The sequence below is a fragment of the Natrix helvetica genome (assembly GCF_964273705.1).
Source record: "Natrix helvetica genome assembly, chromosome: 1".
Classification (NCBI taxonomy): domain Eukaryota; kingdom Metazoa; phylum Chordata; class Lepidosauria; order Squamata; family Natricidae; genus Natrix; species Natrix helvetica.
The window spans coordinates 293,737,116-293,755,421 of NC_138548.1; the positions used below are offsets into that span (position 1 = coordinate 293,737,116).

Consider the following 18,306-nt stretch of genomic DNA (forward strand, 5'->3'; position numbering starts at 1 on the left):
TGACTCTTTGACTGACACTATTCTGGACGTGACTTATTGATACCTTTCTGACTATAGTCGTGCCTGACAATTGATACACATCTTCACACGGCTGACCTTCGTACAAAACTGACCCATCCAGGCAGAGGAGGCGTGGTCAACAAATTTGCATAACTCAGTCTCTAGGCTAATGGACAAAGTTAACCCATGCTTGGATTCCCCTCGCAGCGCACATAGAAGGACCGTTCAGGTAAGTCAACGGTTGTTTTTAGTGTGGAAAAAATAGATCTATTCAAAGGGTAGCAGTCTTGCTTTGTTGCAGTCTTGCTTCAGTTTCTAATATAACAAGGCACCAAATGTAATGACTACCATACAGTACAACAGTAGGTTGGATTATTTTACAGTTAGAAGTATGGGATAGCTAGATTACTTTATAAGAATTATTTTATAATTAGATAATCCAAGCAATTGGCTGAATTGACTATATATCTTATCTGCTATAAATTTGGAAGGCTGTTTTCCACACTGTTTTCTTGAGAAGAAGATTAAACTAAATATGAATACTGAAGTCTCAACATCTCTGAAACATATCAGAAGCCATAAATCTGATTTCTTGAAAATATACTGATAAAACACGGTAATGGTAGATAACATGATTTTTAACCACACAAAATTGTTTTGATTCCTGAATTCTAACAGTCTTGACATTTAAAGACTGATTACAATCATTAAGCTATAATAATATAGTCATTGTTTAAACTAAGCATTTACAAGCTGATAGTCAAAAGAAACGAACAGGTTTGCTCTCAAGTAATTTCCTCTGGTTCTTGATTAACAAGATTAACTAAAATAGTCTACAATTTCCAGAGCCTAGGGGGGAAAGCAGCAACACTGCACTGCTGGCATAAAATATACTCATCACTTTATGTTGCCAGTTTCAGCCTGGCAATGAATTAGATGTGACCTGTTCGCTTTTCCATCCACATTCTCTGTCTTGCTGTCTTTTAAGATAAGCTTTTATTAGTCACATAATAAAAAAAAAGTCAGGTGTTCACAGACACTCCTTTTCAATTTCAAATAAATGTGATACGGTTTCAAATGTGATGCAAATCTGATAAACGGATAACTTGCATCTTATTACGATATCCTCAGAAAGGAATGTGATGAAGAAGGACAGAAAGCAACTCCACGGCCAGTGTAAAGAGAGATTCGCTCTCTCCCAGATGCCAGACTTGTAAGAAGACTAGGATGTACAGTGAATTCAACTCACTGCATTGTCTGAGCTATTACCATTTCATGGTTATAATACAATAAGACAGTCATCCTCAGCAACGTGATGTAGCCACTCAAACTGAACACACAAGCCTTCCTAGAATGGCAGTATTCAAGAGAAAGACCCAGTTTACAACAGGAGCGTCCTCTCAACTGAGCCAGCACAGAAAGATTGTTCAGTTCAAGGCGTAATATTAGATAAATTCAGTGGGGACACACGGCGGGTTGGAGTGTTGTTGGCAGAGAGTGAAGAAGGAAGTAGGAAAGGTGTGGCTGCCGTCTCTGTAGTTGGTGTCTCCCCTTGATTTCGTAACTGTAAGATTTGTCGCAAAAGAGCCTTCCCTTCTTCTCTTGTCTAGAAAGAAAAGCCAGATGTATGAGGAAACAAAAAAAAGGGATAGAAAACAGGTTATATGGATGTTCCTGAGCACAGGCACATCACTAAATTATAATGAAACCAATAGGTAATGCTTCATATTAAAAAAAATAATGTACACACACACACAATAGATGGAAAAGAAGATATACAGTAATGGTAAATCTCTTGTGCGCATGAGAATATTACAGTATCAACCTCCTTAGTCCATTAAACAGCTGAATGGCAGCTTAGCAGAGGTGAATTCTGCAACATACTCAGACAGCTATATGCTGCCTTTTGTATTGATCGTACATGATGGAGGAGGCCGCTAAATGAATATTTCTTGTAATGCCCTATATGGTTTCTGGGATCTGTCAGTATTAATTTAAAGACCTTCATTCTCTGGTAAGAAAGAAAAGTAGTAGGCCTAGTGTTATATTTGCCATCATTTTAATAGCCAAAAATTGTTTGCAAATTGTAAATACACAAATGTCTGAATAAACTAAAGCATTATTTGGAGGAAGTACTTCAGACCCTGTAGAGCAGCAGTCACCAACCGGTGGTCCATGAGAAAATTTTGGTGGTCTTCAGAAAAATTATTTGCATTTTTTATATTGCACTAAATATTATTTATCTTTTTTTAAAAAATCATATTAGTGTTCCGTGGGATTTAAAATTATGAATTTAATGGTCCCAGAGGTCCGAAAGGTTGGTGACCCCTGTTGTAGAATAAATTATTTTCAATATCTCATTGGCTGCAGTTTTGTTATCTACCTCTTCGGCTTGAATGGAATTCTTACTAAATATTTATTTAGTTATTAAATTTATTTCCTGCCCATCTCACCACAAGGCATTATTTTTTACCATCCTAAGTTAAAACAGTAGCTCTGGCAGTTTGTTTTTAGATGTGAATTACACCTGGAGGACAATCTTTTGGCCTAGCCCAAATGAAGGGGGAGAAGGGACTCGTACATTAATGCTGTATACATACATAGGGGGACAGGTATGAAGCAGGTATAAAGCCCCAGTGAAAAACTGTCCACTTCAATTGGAGCGGTTACTCACATCGTTGAAGGCGCAGCATTTCTGAGCACAGGCTGAGGCTTCATCCCAGAGCTTACACTTGAAGTAATACTGAGCCAAGTAGCGGAAGGCGGTGCTTACTTCCAAGTTCTCCCCTATTTCCTGGGATACAATGCAGGTAGTTCTTGGATTACATCCATTCGTTCAGCAGCCATTCGAAGCCACAACTAAATGTTTCAGTTACAGTTGAAAAAAATGACTCACCAGGAGTCTTCAAAGTTCTGGCCATCTCAGCACCCTCAGGATTATGTGATCAAAATCTGCCCCCCCTGCATTTACATGCCCACTTGTGGTGCCTTCCACAGAACCATGGCACTCCCCTCCCTGCCCTCTAGCACCTGCCTGCAGTAGTGACCAGCTTGCTTGCCTGGGACTCCCATCTCCCACCTCTCTCTTGACATCTAACAACCCACCCAATCCTGGGGTTATGATGGCAACTGAGACTACTGGGACCGCAGCTGCAAAAGTGAGGCGGTCATGTGACATCACAGTTTATGGCAGAAAATCCAGTCCCAATTCCATCGTAAGCCAAGGATTACTTGTAAGGACTTTGGGGATTTTCCTATATTTCCCTCTCATGCTCTACCAAACTTATTTAGAGCTGACTTACCCCACAAGAATAGATATCTTGGATGTATTTGATGTAGCACTGGGCAGCTTGTTCCGATTCATTCAGCTGCTCATGAAGCCTAAGAAAGGACACAAATAGTAAGAGGATACTCTTGGCTGATGATAAAAAGATCAGGTGAGCAGGAGGTACCTACTCAATATTATACTTTTGAGTACAAAGCTGTAAGACTTGATTCACCCTGCAAGAGGCTTTTAGGCAGAAGCCTAGAAAGTTAAATCACACATGAACTGCATTTCTAGGGAAAAATATCCATAGTGCCCACATGCCTTTACAAGCCTCACTTTCCCCTTTCCTTCTAAAACAGAAACATTCCATATTTAAATTATTCCAGCCTTACTAGAGGAAGTAAGGCAAGAGAAATACCATGCCATACTCACTTTGCTAGCTTCACCAGTGCCATTTTTTCCACATCCCCTACAGCATATGCTCTCCAGTAACACTGCCAAGGATAAAAGCAAAGATGAAGTAAAGAAATAATAAGCTATTAAACTTGTAAGGCACCCAACTCTCCACATTTTTGGGCTCCAGACTCAGGTGGCAAAATGCACACTCACTCTTTGTTACCACAAACGCCCCTCCCCCACATGAGTAAGCTAGTTAAAATATAAGCTAGTTAAAATATATCAGAGATGTCACATAAACTATTTTACAGATAATCAAATCCATTTCCTTTTTATTGGTAGCTCATATACTGTTTGCTGCACAGTAAAAATGACTTTTGAGTTAATGGTCAGGAATTGATGTGAAAGATTATGGAGTTTTGCATTTTAACCTCATCGATCAGACTTAACAGACAGATTTCATAAAAATGATTCTTTCACAATTACTATGTTTGTTATATTTGCCAACAAGTCCTTACTCTATCTGGGCAAAAATATCCTAAATATTAGAACAAATTGAGCAACATTATTATAATAAAAAGTTTTTTTTCATACTACAAATATTAATGTTTTGGATTTTCACTGATTCCAATGTAATATGTATATTAAATTATTATGACTGCATTGTGTAACTTTATTATCAGGACTTGGGAATGAAATTAACTATAACACTGAGTTTGAGTGACATTCTTTTTCTTCATCATAGAGGATGAAGCAACAAGACATGACTGGTCCCTATTATATTGGGCATTTGGAAGTGTGGAAATGAATGCACATGCTAATCAAACTTTTCATTCCATTCTAAGAAGGAATTGATGTTTTTTATCCCTTTCTTAATACAGATAGATTAACCATATGACCTACATCTAACAAACCAAAAGGATGGTGCACAGACTAGGGAAACATAACACATGCAACAATTTCCCTATCTCCTTCCCTGTGAAACCACAAATCCCCCCCTCCCCCTTTGCAAATTTGTTCTTTCTAGTACCTTTTTGGCTTCTACTAGCTGATTTAATTTTTCATAACATTCTCCAAGAGCAACAAGCATACGGGAATCATTGGGTCTGCGAAAAACACAAGATACCTAGCTGACAAAAGACTAAAATCATTTAAAATCATCTATAACTTGCTGAGCAGTTGGCTTCACCACAAAGTTAAAAAATTAAAGACTTGTCAGATTTTGGCAATGGGATTTTTCAAATTCGACTACTGGAAAAACGTACTCTTAACATCAACTATTAATGGCTTTATTTATCAAACTGGGCCCAAAAAAACCCCCCAAACCCTGAAGGTTAGTACTAAATAAGCATAAGATTTACTTTTCCCACAATAATTAATCTATGACATTTTTATCTTTGTAATTCTTTGCTATTTATAATCCTTTGCCTTCCATAAAGCTAGTAGTCTGAAAACCACTGAAAACCAAGGTTTTTTTCATTTGCAGGGCATTATTCTTTATAAATAGATACTTCCAAATAAAGAACTTATTTCATATATAATAATTTAACTTCACATACCAAGGATAGTTGATTTTTTTTAAAAAGTGGCAATAGGGATAACCATACTCAGTTTTACCTGAGCTGATGGGCTCGTCGGTAATAATAAAGGCAATAAAATGGCATCTTGAGAATTTCATATGTTTGCCCCAGTCCATACCATGCTCTGTAGTCTCTTTTATTCACTTCAATGGCATGTCTAAGAGAGGATGGAATTTGAAAAAAGAAGAAGTGTAATATAGCTAAAATCATCATATACATTTATTTATTTCGAAAGGAAAAGAATTATTGTGAGGAAAGAGACAGGAAAACAAGTGTTTTATTTATGACAAGAAAAGCTTCTTTTTAGAGGCACGTGAGGTGTGATTGAGGTGGCATTCTCTGCAGTAGCCTCCACATTATGGAACTCTCCCCTGCCAAAGGAACAAGCTGCTGCTACCCTCCTTGGTTTTCCTAACTAAGGGAAAACAATCCCATTTCCTGTCATTTCCCTACCCACCCACCCACCCACATGCAGACTGTGGGCACCATAATTATATCTTAGGCTTAAAGTTATGTTAATAGATTGTGTCTAGTAAATAATTTATTTCTATAAGAGAGCTGTGGTGACGCAGTGGTTAGAATGCAATATTGCAGGCTAATACTGCTGACTGTGAACAGTTCGTTTCTGACCTGTTCAAGGTTGATTCAACCTTCCATCCTTCTGAAGTCAGTAAAATGAGGACCCAGATTGTTGGGGGCAATATGCTGACTCTGTAAACCACTTAGAGAGGGCTGTAAAGTACTATGAAGTGGTATATAAGTCTAAGTGCTATTGCTACAAATCTTTTCTCATTCGATACCCAGAGCATTTCATTTGGGACAGGGTAAAACTTCTTTAAAAGGTAACACCCAGTTAAAGAATTTCCAACTCTAGGCAGTAGAGCTAACTCTTACACACACATACATACCTATATGCTTGAATAGCTGCTGATGTATTTTTCATCTCCATGTATTCATGCCCCATCAGGGTCCATGCTCCAAGATACCGAGGATTCAGCTTCAGCGCTCGCTGAAAATAGAGGGCTGCTTTCTCATGCTGGGAACGTAAACTGTAATAATTCCCTAAATTTTAAAAAATGAGGGAAGAGAAAGAAAATAATAGCTTCACGGACAATGTTTAAAAAGGGAAAAAATCAGCTCCTTCAAGAAAAGAAAATGCAACATTTCTTACCAATTACACAGCAAGTTTCTACCCGATACTTGTCAATCTCACATAGGTTATGGGCCAAATAACTCAATTCAGGCTTCATACCCTATTAAGGGGAGGAGAAAGGAGCGGGGGGGGGGGGATCGAAAATTTACTCTGCTGCAAAAGGAAATTAGAAAATACAGTACTTTAGGTCTCAGATTCAGCCACTTGGTTAACTACCTAGTTAACCTAAAGAATTTGACTGCCACACTACAAGTGTAGAAATAAATCCATCAAGGTTATTTCTGGCGCTATATTACTGTTATTTGTTGCTTCTAGATAACCAAGCAAAGAAAAGTATAAAATCAAACCAATTATACTACAACCCTATTTGATTATCTAGTTTTCAGTAAAGTCAATGCCAATGGCAGCATTAACACTGGCCGATTTTGGAAAGAGATAATTAAGATCAAACATTGTTAGTACTTGGGAGGAGACGGGAAGGCAAACAAACATCCCAAACAACCCGTGTTGCCAAGAAAACCTATATGGATGTATCCAGGTAAGCATCAGCTTGATTTGAAGGGATCTTCAAATTTTCAGCGAAAGTGGTGAGATATTTTAGGGATTTGGAATGTTTGAAAACTATCTGTAGTAAGTTACATGCAACAATCTGCGTAAGTCCTCCCTTCCCTATTTTTTTTCCTTTTCTCCAGCACGTTGAATCCATGAACTGCATCTTTCTATATCAAAATATAGGTGTGTTAGAAAGAGATGTTGTGCTGGTGTGTGTGAAACAGGGAATAAGGACAGCATTGCACAGGAGAGTTGCAAAACAGTTCAAATGAACAGACGATGTCTAAGCCAAAGCTGGCTGCTGACTATGTGGAAACTGGATTTTCATGCAGAGAGTGAGACTGAAATATTTATAAGAGGTGGAAGCTGCTTCGGACAATGCTGGCAGTGTGGACACATTGTATGGCTGTGAATAATACAAGAGGTACTTACTCTGACATAAAGCAAGTTGGAGAAGGTATCCATATTTTCTATTCTGAAAGGGTCTTGTTTTCTTAATTCATTAAAGATGGATAATGCTTTGTCAATATCTGAAGAAAAAGCAACATGACACGATCATAAGCGATTTAGATGAGGAAATAGAAGAAGCACTCATCAAATTTGCAGCCAACACCAAGCTGGCAGGAACAGCCAACACCCCAGAATATAGGCTCAAGATCCAGACACCCCAGAATATAGGCTCAAGATCCAGATGGATCTCGGCAGACCTGAGCACTGGGCCCTATTTAATAAAATGAAAATAAATTGTGTGAGAAGCAAGGCTTTACACTTAGGCAAGAAAAACCAAATGTATGTGTACAAAATAGGTGGAACCTTACTCAATAGCTGCAACTGCAAGGGGGATCTAGGAGTTTTAGTAGACAAAAAAACCCTAAGCTGCATTAACAGAAGGATAGAATCAAGATCACAAGAAATGTTAGCACAGCTTTACAATGCTTTGGTAACACCACACTTGGAATACTGCCTCCAGTTTTAATCGCCGCAGTATAAAAAAGATGTTGAGACTCTGGAAAGAGTGCAGAGAAGAGCATTAAAGATGATTAAGGGGCTGGAGGCTAAAATATAAGAAGAACAGTGGCAGGAATTCAGTATGTGTAGTCCAGTGAAAAGAAGGACTAGGGGTGACACGGTAACAGAGTTCCAATATTTGAGGGGCAGCCACAAAGAAGAGGCAGTCAAACTACTTTCCAAAGTACCAGAAAGCAGGACAAACAGCAATGGATGGAAACTAAAGGTGAGAACCAAACTAGAACTAAGGAGAAATTTCCTGACAGTGAGAACAATTAACCACTGGAATGGCTTGCCTTCAGAAATTGAGGGTACTCCATCATGAGGTTTTTAAGAAGTGATTGGACAGCCATTTGACCAGAATGGTATAAGGTCTCCTGCTGGAGCAGTTGACTAGAAGACCTCCAAAGTCCCTTCCAACGGTTATTCTGAACAGCGCGTAATAGAACTAAAAAGAAGGCCCTCCCACATCAAGCTAAAAAGATTCACTGACCTCGAATGTTATGATAGGCCACTGCAATCTGGGAGATTATGTAGGTGCTCTTGGAAAACCCAACATCTATGAGGCTCTGGTATTTCTGCAAGGCCTCCTCTATCAGTTGCAGCTCTGTGTATATGTGTGCCAGGAAGAACTCCTTCATCCAGGTATCTGGCAAGGACAGGAACTTCAGCTGGCAGCAAGCACCAAATAGAAGAGGAACACACTTAGAGAAGGAGTCTATTGTACCTCCCCTGAATTGTAAGAATCGCTGTGTCTGCTCTTTGGCTAGATCTTCAGAAAGGATTATAGTAAAAACCTCCAAGGCTATTTATTTAATTAAGATGTTACCTAGATTTGTTTTTTTCTTCATCAGAAAATCACCATGAACAATATTAAATCTAGACCAGTCAATGCTTAATGATCAAGCAAAGGGAGAAAACAAGGACTGGGCATGGAGTTATCCTACAATTTACCGTCTCTTTGTCTGTGATCAAGTTACAAAGCTCCAGCCAGGCTCCCCAATGCAATGGCAGGATATGGGTTGCTTCAACAAACACATCAATAGCTTCTTTCACTAGATCCAGTTTTCGCAATACAACTCCATACCTAATGGAACACAAAGGCAAAGACTTTAAGAGCAAAACTCTATAATCATGTGGCCCCAATTTATGATGCTATACAATGAATAGCAGATAAGAGGGGGGAAAAGTCTTGCTATTTTCACAATTTCTGCTTCACTTATAATGCAAATGCTTCTATATGGCTTACATTGCTGGTTATCTCATACAAACTTACAGATAAAGTCCAAATCCATCCAATTCTCGGGCTTTATGCTTCTTGCTAAGTTCCACTCTTAATTCTCTCAGAACTTCATTCTTCACTTGTCCCTTCTCTAAGGGACCTGTAGAGAAAGAAAATTGACTTTTATTATAACCATCACCTTTTCTGCACTGTCATATAATCATATTTTGCATGTTAACAATGGATGTGTAATTTACAACTTCACATCCTTCCAATTTGTAGCTAGAAGTGATTTATATTTCAGGTGATCAAATAAATCTTTCTTAGGTTATCCAAAACCCTTACACAGCAATCAAGGATAAAACACATATACTGTATTTGCACCATTGCATTTAAATCTATCTGGTCTGGAATTTAAGATAACTCTGAGCTATATCATTTTCAGTGTTATATTGTGTTAAGACTGTTGTGTTTTCCATAATAGTATCATATTGAGAATTTATTTTCCTGCCTAGCTATGCTAACAATTGCACCCTTCTTCTAAAGAACAATATGCCTAAGAAACTGCACATCAACAATCAAACTAAGTCAAATGAAAGATTTACCTTGGGTTCCTTACCTAGACTATCCACTGTCTCATCATCTTTCTTTTTCTCACCAGACTGAAAACAAAGAACAATTAATTTAAGATTAAGCAAGTGTATATCGTACGATATTCCCATATTTATCACACTGGTCTGGCCATCAGAAACAGAAAGAAAGTAGTATTAGCTCACCAGGTATCTGGAGTACATATACAAAAAATAGGCTTTGGGGCTCTTGCAGTTTCTTAGAAAGTAGGCTGCTCTGTCGTATTCTTTTAGATCAAAGTAAGATTTGGCAAGAGTGTAAGCATCCAAATCACAGGCATCTTCCTGTGGAAAAAAAGCCATGTTAAACCCCTCCATAACAAATGATACATTGCTGGCATGGAAAGCTTGTGGGAAAGAACATGTTTTTTCTCGAATAACAGGCTTTCAATTCTCTAATTTCCTTAAAAGTGGGAAAATCTATTCCCATCCAATAGTGCTGAATTATAACTCACAGCAAATGCAGTCTGCATAGCTTGGACATACAGAGACTTGCTAGGAATTGTAGTTCAGTAACATTTGGAAGACCACCTCTTCCCAATTCCTATTATAAACAGCAACTTTAAATTATGAATTTAATAAATTAAACTTCGTCCTCTGGCTTTTTCAGAAAAAGAATTATCATATCTTCTTTTGAGAAGATTTCATGATTTATAAAGATTTTTTACCACTCTCAATACAGTCCAAAATCCACTCTACCAGGTTATAGAGAGGAAGGCTAAAATCTTACATCATTAAACTGATTCCGGAATAGTTTTGTTTTCACAACTCATGTTTTCTTTTTTGTATCTTTTTTTAAAATAGTAATCCTAATGCCAAGAATATTTTTAAATTGATCAATAAGTAGTACTGGGAGCTTTTCAGGCCAAAGATTTTCAAACAAACAATAGGCCAGAGATACACAATACAATCACAGATAAGTATGTTCAATGAATCTTATTCCCAAGTAAATTTGGGGCTGCAGGCTTCGCTACTAACTTGCATTTATTAATATACAATGCCTCTGGATAATGTCATTGAAGTAATCATTTTTCATTTAGTATTACACAGGCAATACAGACAATTATCTTTACCTCTGTAAGTTCAGGAAGAGGTGGCAGTTCATTCAAGGGTAGAGGGTCCAAAGCAAAGGCCAGTTCTGAGGCCCTGCAACAATAATATCCACTGTGTTAGAGCAAATGTTATTTACAAACTTCCTGGTTAATCATAACACACTGTCTAAGTTTACACAATACCATTTACTGACTTCTTGCTAGCCATATTCTGTGAACCAGTTCTTGGTTTGCAACTCACAGTTTACATCTTAGCATGTTTTCCAAAGTCAATCAATTATAGATCATTCAATAACTCCTAGTTAAGCAAATTACAGCTCATCATATATGAACCCAGCAATCATGGACTCATACAAATATTCCCTATGCTGTGTAACTTCACACTAGGGGAAGTGGCCCCAGCTGCAACTGCTACCTTAAAGTTGAACATCTATAGGCTGCTTGCTAAAATGATATGATCAGCAGGACCCAGATTGTTGGGGGGCAATAGGCTCACTCTATAAACTGCTTAGAGAGGGCTGTAAAGCACTATCAAGTGGTATATAAGTGCTATTGCTATCATTTTTAGAGAGGGCTGTAAAGCACTATCAAGCGGTATACAAGTCTAAACATTATTGCTATCATTAGAGGGGGCTGTCAAGTGGTATACAAGTCTAAGTGCTATTAGAGAGGGCTGTAAAGCACTATCAAGTGGTACATGTGCTATTGCTATCATTTTTAGAGAGGGCTGTAAAGCACTATCAAGCGGTATACAAGTCTAAGCACTATTGCTATCGTTATTAGAGGGGGCTGTAAAGGACTATCAAGTGGTATACAAGTATAATTGCTATTGCTATCGTTTTTAGAGAGGGCTGTAAAGGACTATCAAGCAGTATACAAGTCTAAGTGCTATTGCTATTTTATTAGAAGGCTGTAAAGCACTATCAAGTAAGTGCTATTGCCAACCTTATAAACTAATATAATTTGTTTCTCCCCACACCCAAAACCCTCCAGGCCCATTGAAGAATTCAAATCGGGCAGCTTCGTTACTTCTAAGCCTTAACGAACTGCCTGCATTGATTTGGATCGCCTAAGTGTCATCAAGTCGTCTTGGGCTCAACCGCAGAGATCGACCTTCTCCAAGCAAGCGCCCGCAAAGAGGTAAAAGCGCAACCAAAGCCTCTTCACCTCCCTTCTCGCCCACTCAAACCCTCCCGCCTCACCGGCACCTCGGAAGAGCAGCCTACAAAAGGGATCCCTGGGCGGTCCTCCCCCCCCCCCCGGCGTCCCCGTATACCATTTCCCACTATGCTGAAGGCCGCGTTCCCGGCTCCGTTCCGCCACATCCAGCAGCTGCTTCTTGATCTCCCGCAAGTCGCAGAAATCCGCACAGGCGAAGTCGGGCCCTGCCGCCGTCGGCCCCGAAACCGACGCTCCCGCCGCCATCTTCCCAGCGTCCCCTAGCTCGGGTCCGCAACTCGGGGCCTCGGAGCGCGCGCGCCACGCCGATCTCGCCAGGCTATTGGAGGATCTGTTCCTCTCCCTTTTTGCGCTCGGTGACGAATAGCGACGGAGGGGACCGAAATTCGGAGTATTCGTTGGCTGAGAGATGACAGGGTGGAGTAAGGGAGGTGACATCCAAGGGGACCAAGAGCCGCTCTTTTCCATTCCGCCTTTTTCACCTGTGAAAGGCTGCGAGATGTGGATTTCGGGTTTGGGGCGGAGAGCGATAAGGGAGGGTGTTTTTTTTTTGGAGGATCATATCTATTGGAGGAATGCGCATGTCCTTCCTGTAAACGCTAGTCAGATTTTATTTGTTTGTTTATTTGTTTGCTTGTCAATATGTACAAGGTAACGTGTCCCCAAACTTGGCAACTTTAAGACTTGTGGACTTCAACTCCCAGAAATCTCCAGCCAGCATGCTGGAGAATTCTGGGAGTTGAAGTCCACAAGTCTTAAAGTTGCCAAGTTTGAAGACCTCTCAGGTAACAGGTATTAGCATAGACATGGACGTTATCGCATGAGATTGGTACAAATAGATGGATATAAATAAGTGTAAGTGGCCATGAACACATAAAATGAGTACATATCAATGGGGACAGTAGAACAGGGACAGTAGGCTCCCTTAAGGACCTTAGAAAGGGTGAGGTCCACAGTGGACAGTTTAAGGTTAAAGTTATGGGGGTTTGAGGAACTAACAATGGAATCAGGTAGAGCTTTCTAGGCATTGACCACTCTATTGCTGAAGTTGTATTTTCTGCAATTGAGTTTGGAGGGGTTTACTTTGAGTTTGTATTGATTGTTTGTCCTTGTGTTATTGCGGTTGAGGTTGAAGTAGTCGGTTACAAGTAGGACATTATAGCAGATAATTTTGTGTACTATGCTTAGGTCGGAATGTAGGTGGTTTGAGGTTGTCCAGGCCTAAAATTTCAAGCCTGGTGGCATAAGATATTTTATTGCGAGCAGATGAGGTAAGTATTCTTTTTGTGAAATACCTCTGGACCTTCTCTATTGTATTAATGTCCGATATATAGTGTGGATTCCAGGCAGGTGAGCAGTATTCAAGGATTGGTCTAGCAAAGGTTTTGTATGCCCTAGTTAGCAGTATAGTGTTACCAGAGAAAAAACTTTGTAAAATAAGGTTGACAACTCTTAATGCCTTTTTGGCAATGTTGTTACAGTGAGCTCTGAGACTTAGATCTTTTGAGATGAGTAGTCCCAGGTCCTTGACAGAGTGTGGGTCATCTATTAGGTCATATCCGTCCAGCTTGTATTTGGTGTTCTAGTTTTTGTTGCCAATGTGTAGAACACAGCATTTGTTAGCAGAGATTTGGAGTTGCCAATTGTTCCACCATTCAGATACATAGTCAAGGTCATTTTGTACGGTGGTAGTATTGTCTGTGGTGTTAAATAGTTTTACGTTGTCAGCAAAGAGGACGCAGTTGCTTATAATATAATAATATATTATTATATTAATAATATAATATACCAGGGTTATTGGTTGGATTTTTCCACGTCTGGTTGAAAGGTGCGTGGCGAAGTTACTGCTGTATCTGTAAAATCATCGTTCCCATCATCCCCATCTTTCTGAACTCCAGTAGCCCTACCCCCTCACTCTACTTCTGTAGTCACAAAATTCTTATAAATAAGTAACTAAAAAATGTAAATTTGAATTTAAAATTTTGAAAGACTAGATCAAGAAATGGGAGAATTAAAAGGAAAGGTACATCTGATTTCATTTAATCTTATGCTCTCTTAATTCAGCTGAATATCACTTTCCACTTATTTGTTTGCCATCTCATCCTTTCCGAGAACCAGGCTTTTGATCTCTGCCTAAATTATCTTTTCCAAGCATTTGATTTAGTTTTTTTAAATAGTTGAACTGATACATTGAATAATTACCGCTAGTATTAAGGCTTCCAATAATTTCAGATGTTTTCCTTTTCCACAGACATGTTATAATTCAGCAGCAACTTAAGGAGGATCTCTCTACTTGCCATAGATAAGCACCTCCTTTCTGCCTGGCCATTAGACACTGGAGGAGAATATTTTTGTACCATCATCTACCTCCTCTTTTAATGCCAGCCCCAGCTTCCTGCTCATATTTATGTCTGCCACTGCTGGGATGCCTCTATTTCATTGCCATTAGTCTCAGTTTTCTTTTTTCTTTTCAATGAGTGCGGTTAATGTAATTTTTATTGGTGGAATTGTCTACATTTCATTTGCCAGTGATTTGTTTATCATCCCGTCTTTTCCCAGTGTCAAGCTTTTTGCCTGAACCCAACGGGAATTCCTTTTCCAAGCATACATTTCTCTCTCAAAGTGTATTGAGAGGAAAGGGGGGCAGGGTAACAAGAATGCCAGCAAGTGAACTAATTGCCAGTGTCAACATACATCAGGGCAAGACTTCCTCATTTTCTTTTTTCCTTTTTACTGCTTTTCTATGAACTATCAAACTGGTGGGCGCTTAGGAGCTTGGAGAAGGCCTTAACTGATATCAATCTGAGAACCGAGCCATGTCCATTGGTATATTCTGTGTACTTGATGATATGATCTGCAGCCCATAAAAACAAGTAGAGTCCCCACTTCCCCCCTGCTCCCCTCCCCGTCTCTTGCAACCTCAGAGTGATCCTACATCAAATGCTTAGAGATAAAGCAGCAAACATTTCTGATTTTCAGCAGCATGATTTATTGTTTCTTAAGGTCTTATAACTCTTAAGAACAATTGTTTTTCTCCCTTTTATCTCTCCCACCCTCAAGCAAAAAAGAGTTCCAAAATTTTTGACCTACCGAATTCAATAGGTTAATTCAAAGTCTAGGCACCATCTTGTAAAGTCCTACATGGTTTTGTTCTCTTGGGCTTATAAATTTGTTTTTCCATGCTAGAATCTGTGTTTTCTATGCAGTCCCCAAAGCAGGACACTTAATTGTCCACAATTCACAAAAAGGTAAGGGAATGGGGGTCTCGGAGGCAGACCTTTTCAGGGATGGCACCTATAATTGTGAAACAGCTACTCCTGGATATATTTTTGCCCATCATCCTGTTGGTATGATAGTTAATATAGAAATCAAGACTTGTTTCACAAACGAAGGCAAATATACGTGTCCCAGGATAATGTTACAGGATCCAATCTGGGTCAGTCACTGGGACTAGCAGTTTTGTCTTCTGAGCTTTCAGACTCATACTGGAGCCCATCTTCAGGAAATTTCTCCCTAGCACAGTGTGCAAACTCTCTGCCAGAGAGAAGTTCCTTGAAGATGGGCCCCAGTACAAGCCTGAAAGCTTGGAAGACAACACTGCTGGTTCTGGTGACCGACCCAGATTGGATCCTGCATTAAGATTTGTTCTTTATTATCCCAGAGTGCAAGGCATGGAATAATTATCTTACACAATAGCAATGTTGATTCTGAATATTTGGAAAAATGGAATCCGTTGCTTAAAGAACTTGCGTACTCTCCTTTGCTACTTCAAGCAGAGACTGGACAGCCATTGCTTCTATGTCAAAAATGCCTCGGTTGAATTTCTGTAAATGCTCTTCCAAATCAGACTTCTGCCTTGAAACATGAAGAAAGATTATCAATTTTCACAGTTATATATTTTGAAAATTTTAATTCAATTAGAAAACTACTATGGGAGGTAGTTTGGCTTAGTACATTTATCCCTACAATATTGTGTTCGTTTCTCAAAGACAGCAAGTATCAATGTAGAAAGAGATCTTGGCTGATGTCAGCCCATCAAAGATTAGATTAGATTCGGGAATACACACATGCATACACTTAATACTTCAGCCTCTAACTCTCACTCCCCTTGCTATATTCATCTGCACGGGAAATAAAACAGAAGACTTTTCTGTGCTTAGCCTCTTCCTGTCTATTACAAAGCAATGCCAATAATCACATTTACACTGTACGTATTTGCTTTTCCTTAAAGAACTTCAGGTGACATATTGTTATACATAATTTTGAGTTAAACAGAAGGTCTTAAGCAAATGAATACAGTGAAAAGATTACATATATATATTGTTATGTCCCAGTGTGAGGAGACTTACATACTGAGGCGAGACACTTGGTAAAAACTAACAGTCTTTATTGCTAACATTGGAGGCTAACAGTAAGCACTAGTTTGATAGCTAGGGCAGCTGCTCGGCTAACAGGAGCAACAGCTGCCAGCCATTTGACAGCTCCTTATATAGTGGCACTAGTTTCTCCTCAGCCAATCAGGGCTCAGCTTCTGTGTCAGGCACGGACCAGAGGGAAGACTGGACACACAGCATATATATTCGTTTGATATCTGTGGAGGAAAGGTGGGATACAAATGGAACAAAAGCTTCATGGATTATCCCATTTTAATTGCATAACGGGCTTGTGTGAGATAGCTTTGGTTCAGATTTCCCAGAATTATCCACCCAAACCTATTTTTCTAATAATTATCTCTGTATTTGAAAGAATCCATTTTCTGAAAATCATAATGCCTATATGTTAATGCACTCTCACACACATACACACACTGACAGCATGTTCCAGGTTCTCCAAGATGAGCGTGCAAGTAAGTATACTCATTTGTGTCACCTGCCCTTTATAAGGGTACAAAGGATTTCTGACAGTGCCCTCCCCTATACTCAATTTGAAACTTGCAATATGCAAGAATAAAAAAGTTTCCCCAGCTCTGCTGGATGCAAATACATGGCAGTACCCTTCAGCTGCTTTATCCTTTGAGAATAGTATACATACAATACAAAGATCAGTTTCAATTTTGTGTCCCTCTTCATGCCTTCCAACTCCTGGTGCATCCTGTATTTCCCAGAGTCAGTCTGCCAGTTTTATCAATCTCTTCCGATTGTGCATTAGACAGCTGTTAGGAAGTTTCAGCATTTCTGTCTGGCACCTGGCAGGCCCATAGAAGCAGATCTAACTGATGAACAGAACGCTAGTTCTAAATGCCAAAGATCTCTCTCTTAGCAAATCCCTTTGGACGGAGCTGAGTGCTCACATTATTTTTGGTTCTAGTTAGTGAGCAGAAGATGGCGCTTTGGGCTTTTCCTTGAAAGCTGGAGCAAAAAAAAGAGGGTGAAAGGGTATTTAATCACTAAAAGTTCAGTAATCCAATTTCTCCAGACTGGCTTCATAATGAGAGCTCGTAATTCATTCTGTCACTCCAGTATGTAATAAATGCATCTTTTAAGTGACACCCAGGGCTGGCTTTTAAAGCAAGAGGCTAATTAAATACGCTGTACATGAAGCTGATAGCATCTGAAAGAGCTGCAGATTAACTTAGCTGACATTAAGTGAAGAGCCATTGGAAGAGCAGAAGTTAGTTCATCACATCACTGCACCACAGCCCAAATTTAGACTAATAATCTCTACTTTCCTCTGGAACAATATACTAGCACGAAAATGACCGAGAATCAATAAAAAAAGATGAAGGCTAATGTGCCCATTACATGAATAAATTGCTAAGATGCAACAATTACTGGGTTGTAGAGGTTTATTTGTAAGGTTAGAGACCTCAAGCCCACAGTTTATAGTAAAAGCAAATCAGCCAGAATAATGTTTGATCCTGGCAAAGAGCATTTTGCAGAAGTAGACCGTCCTATGAGATTATAATGCTAAATACATTTGAAACACCAAAAGGAGTGGAAAGATCCTTTTAGAGTTTGTAATGAATGTATTTATCTGCGTTTTGCATTACATCTCGGTGGGTTTCCATTGTGTATCTCTCATGTTTCCAAATTCCTCTTCATATAAGTATGACTAGATTATGTTTAATCTTAGATTATTACTTTGTTTGGTTCGTCAGCATGGTTCCAGTGCTGGCTCTTATAGCCTTATTGGAATTTCTGCAGGCAGTTCTCTCCCCTCCCCATTAATGGGGTTTGCCAGAAAGCAAAGCCAGGAGATTGCGAAAAAAAGTGTGTCAATTACATGGTGCCAGGCAGCCTTTTGGAAGGCTTTGCAAGTCTATTTTGT

The 18,306-nt window shown here is 39.3% G+C and overlaps 1 protein-coding gene across 2 annotated transcripts; it reads right to left on the reverse strand.

The window, feature by feature from the left end:
• Positions 1–620: 620 nt before the first annotated feature.
• CDC23 (cell division cycle 23) lies at positions 621–12,338 on the reverse strand. Of its 2 annotated transcripts, none has more exons than XM_081932511.1 (16): positions 12,137–12,338; positions 10,882–10,954; positions 9,956–10,093; positions 9,799–9,841; positions 9,234–9,339; positions 8,912–9,044; positions 8,451–8,628; positions 7,382–7,479; positions 6,416–6,497; positions 6,153–6,306; positions 5,282–5,401; positions 4,695–4,770; positions 3,701–3,762; positions 3,303–3,381; positions 2,675–2,794; positions 621–1,606 (listed from the first exon to the last, which is right to left on the reverse strand). In XM_081932511.1, exons 1-16 carry the CDS (start codon positions 12,283–12,285, stop codon positions 1,433–1,435), a joined length of 1,785 nt encoding a protein of 594 aa, XP_081788637.1. In that variant the 5' UTR covers positions 12,286–12,338; the 3' UTR covers positions 621–1,432. The 2 variants fall into 2 exon arrangements, with proteins under 2 accessions (XP_081788637.1, XP_081788638.1); XM_081932512.1 differs by lacking the exon at positions 12,137–12,338 and adding an exon at positions 11,890–12,078.
• Positions 12,339–18,306: the final 5,968 nt, after the last annotated feature.

Excerpts from the sequence above, each read along its gene's own strand:
- CDC23 (XM_081932511.1), bottom strand. The coding sequence starts at position 12,285 with ATGGCGGCGGGAGCGTCGGTTTCGGGGCCGACGGCGGCAGGGCCCGAC. Across the intron at positions 8,629-8,911 it reads TGATCACAGACAAAGAGACG|CTGAAGTTCCTGTCCTTGCC; the intron begins GTAAATTGTAGG and ends GCTTGCTGCCAG. Across the intron at positions 6,307-6,415 it reads AGAAACTTGCTGTGTAATTG|GGAATTATTACAGTTTACGT; the intron begins GTAAGAAATGTT and ends TTTAAAATTTAG.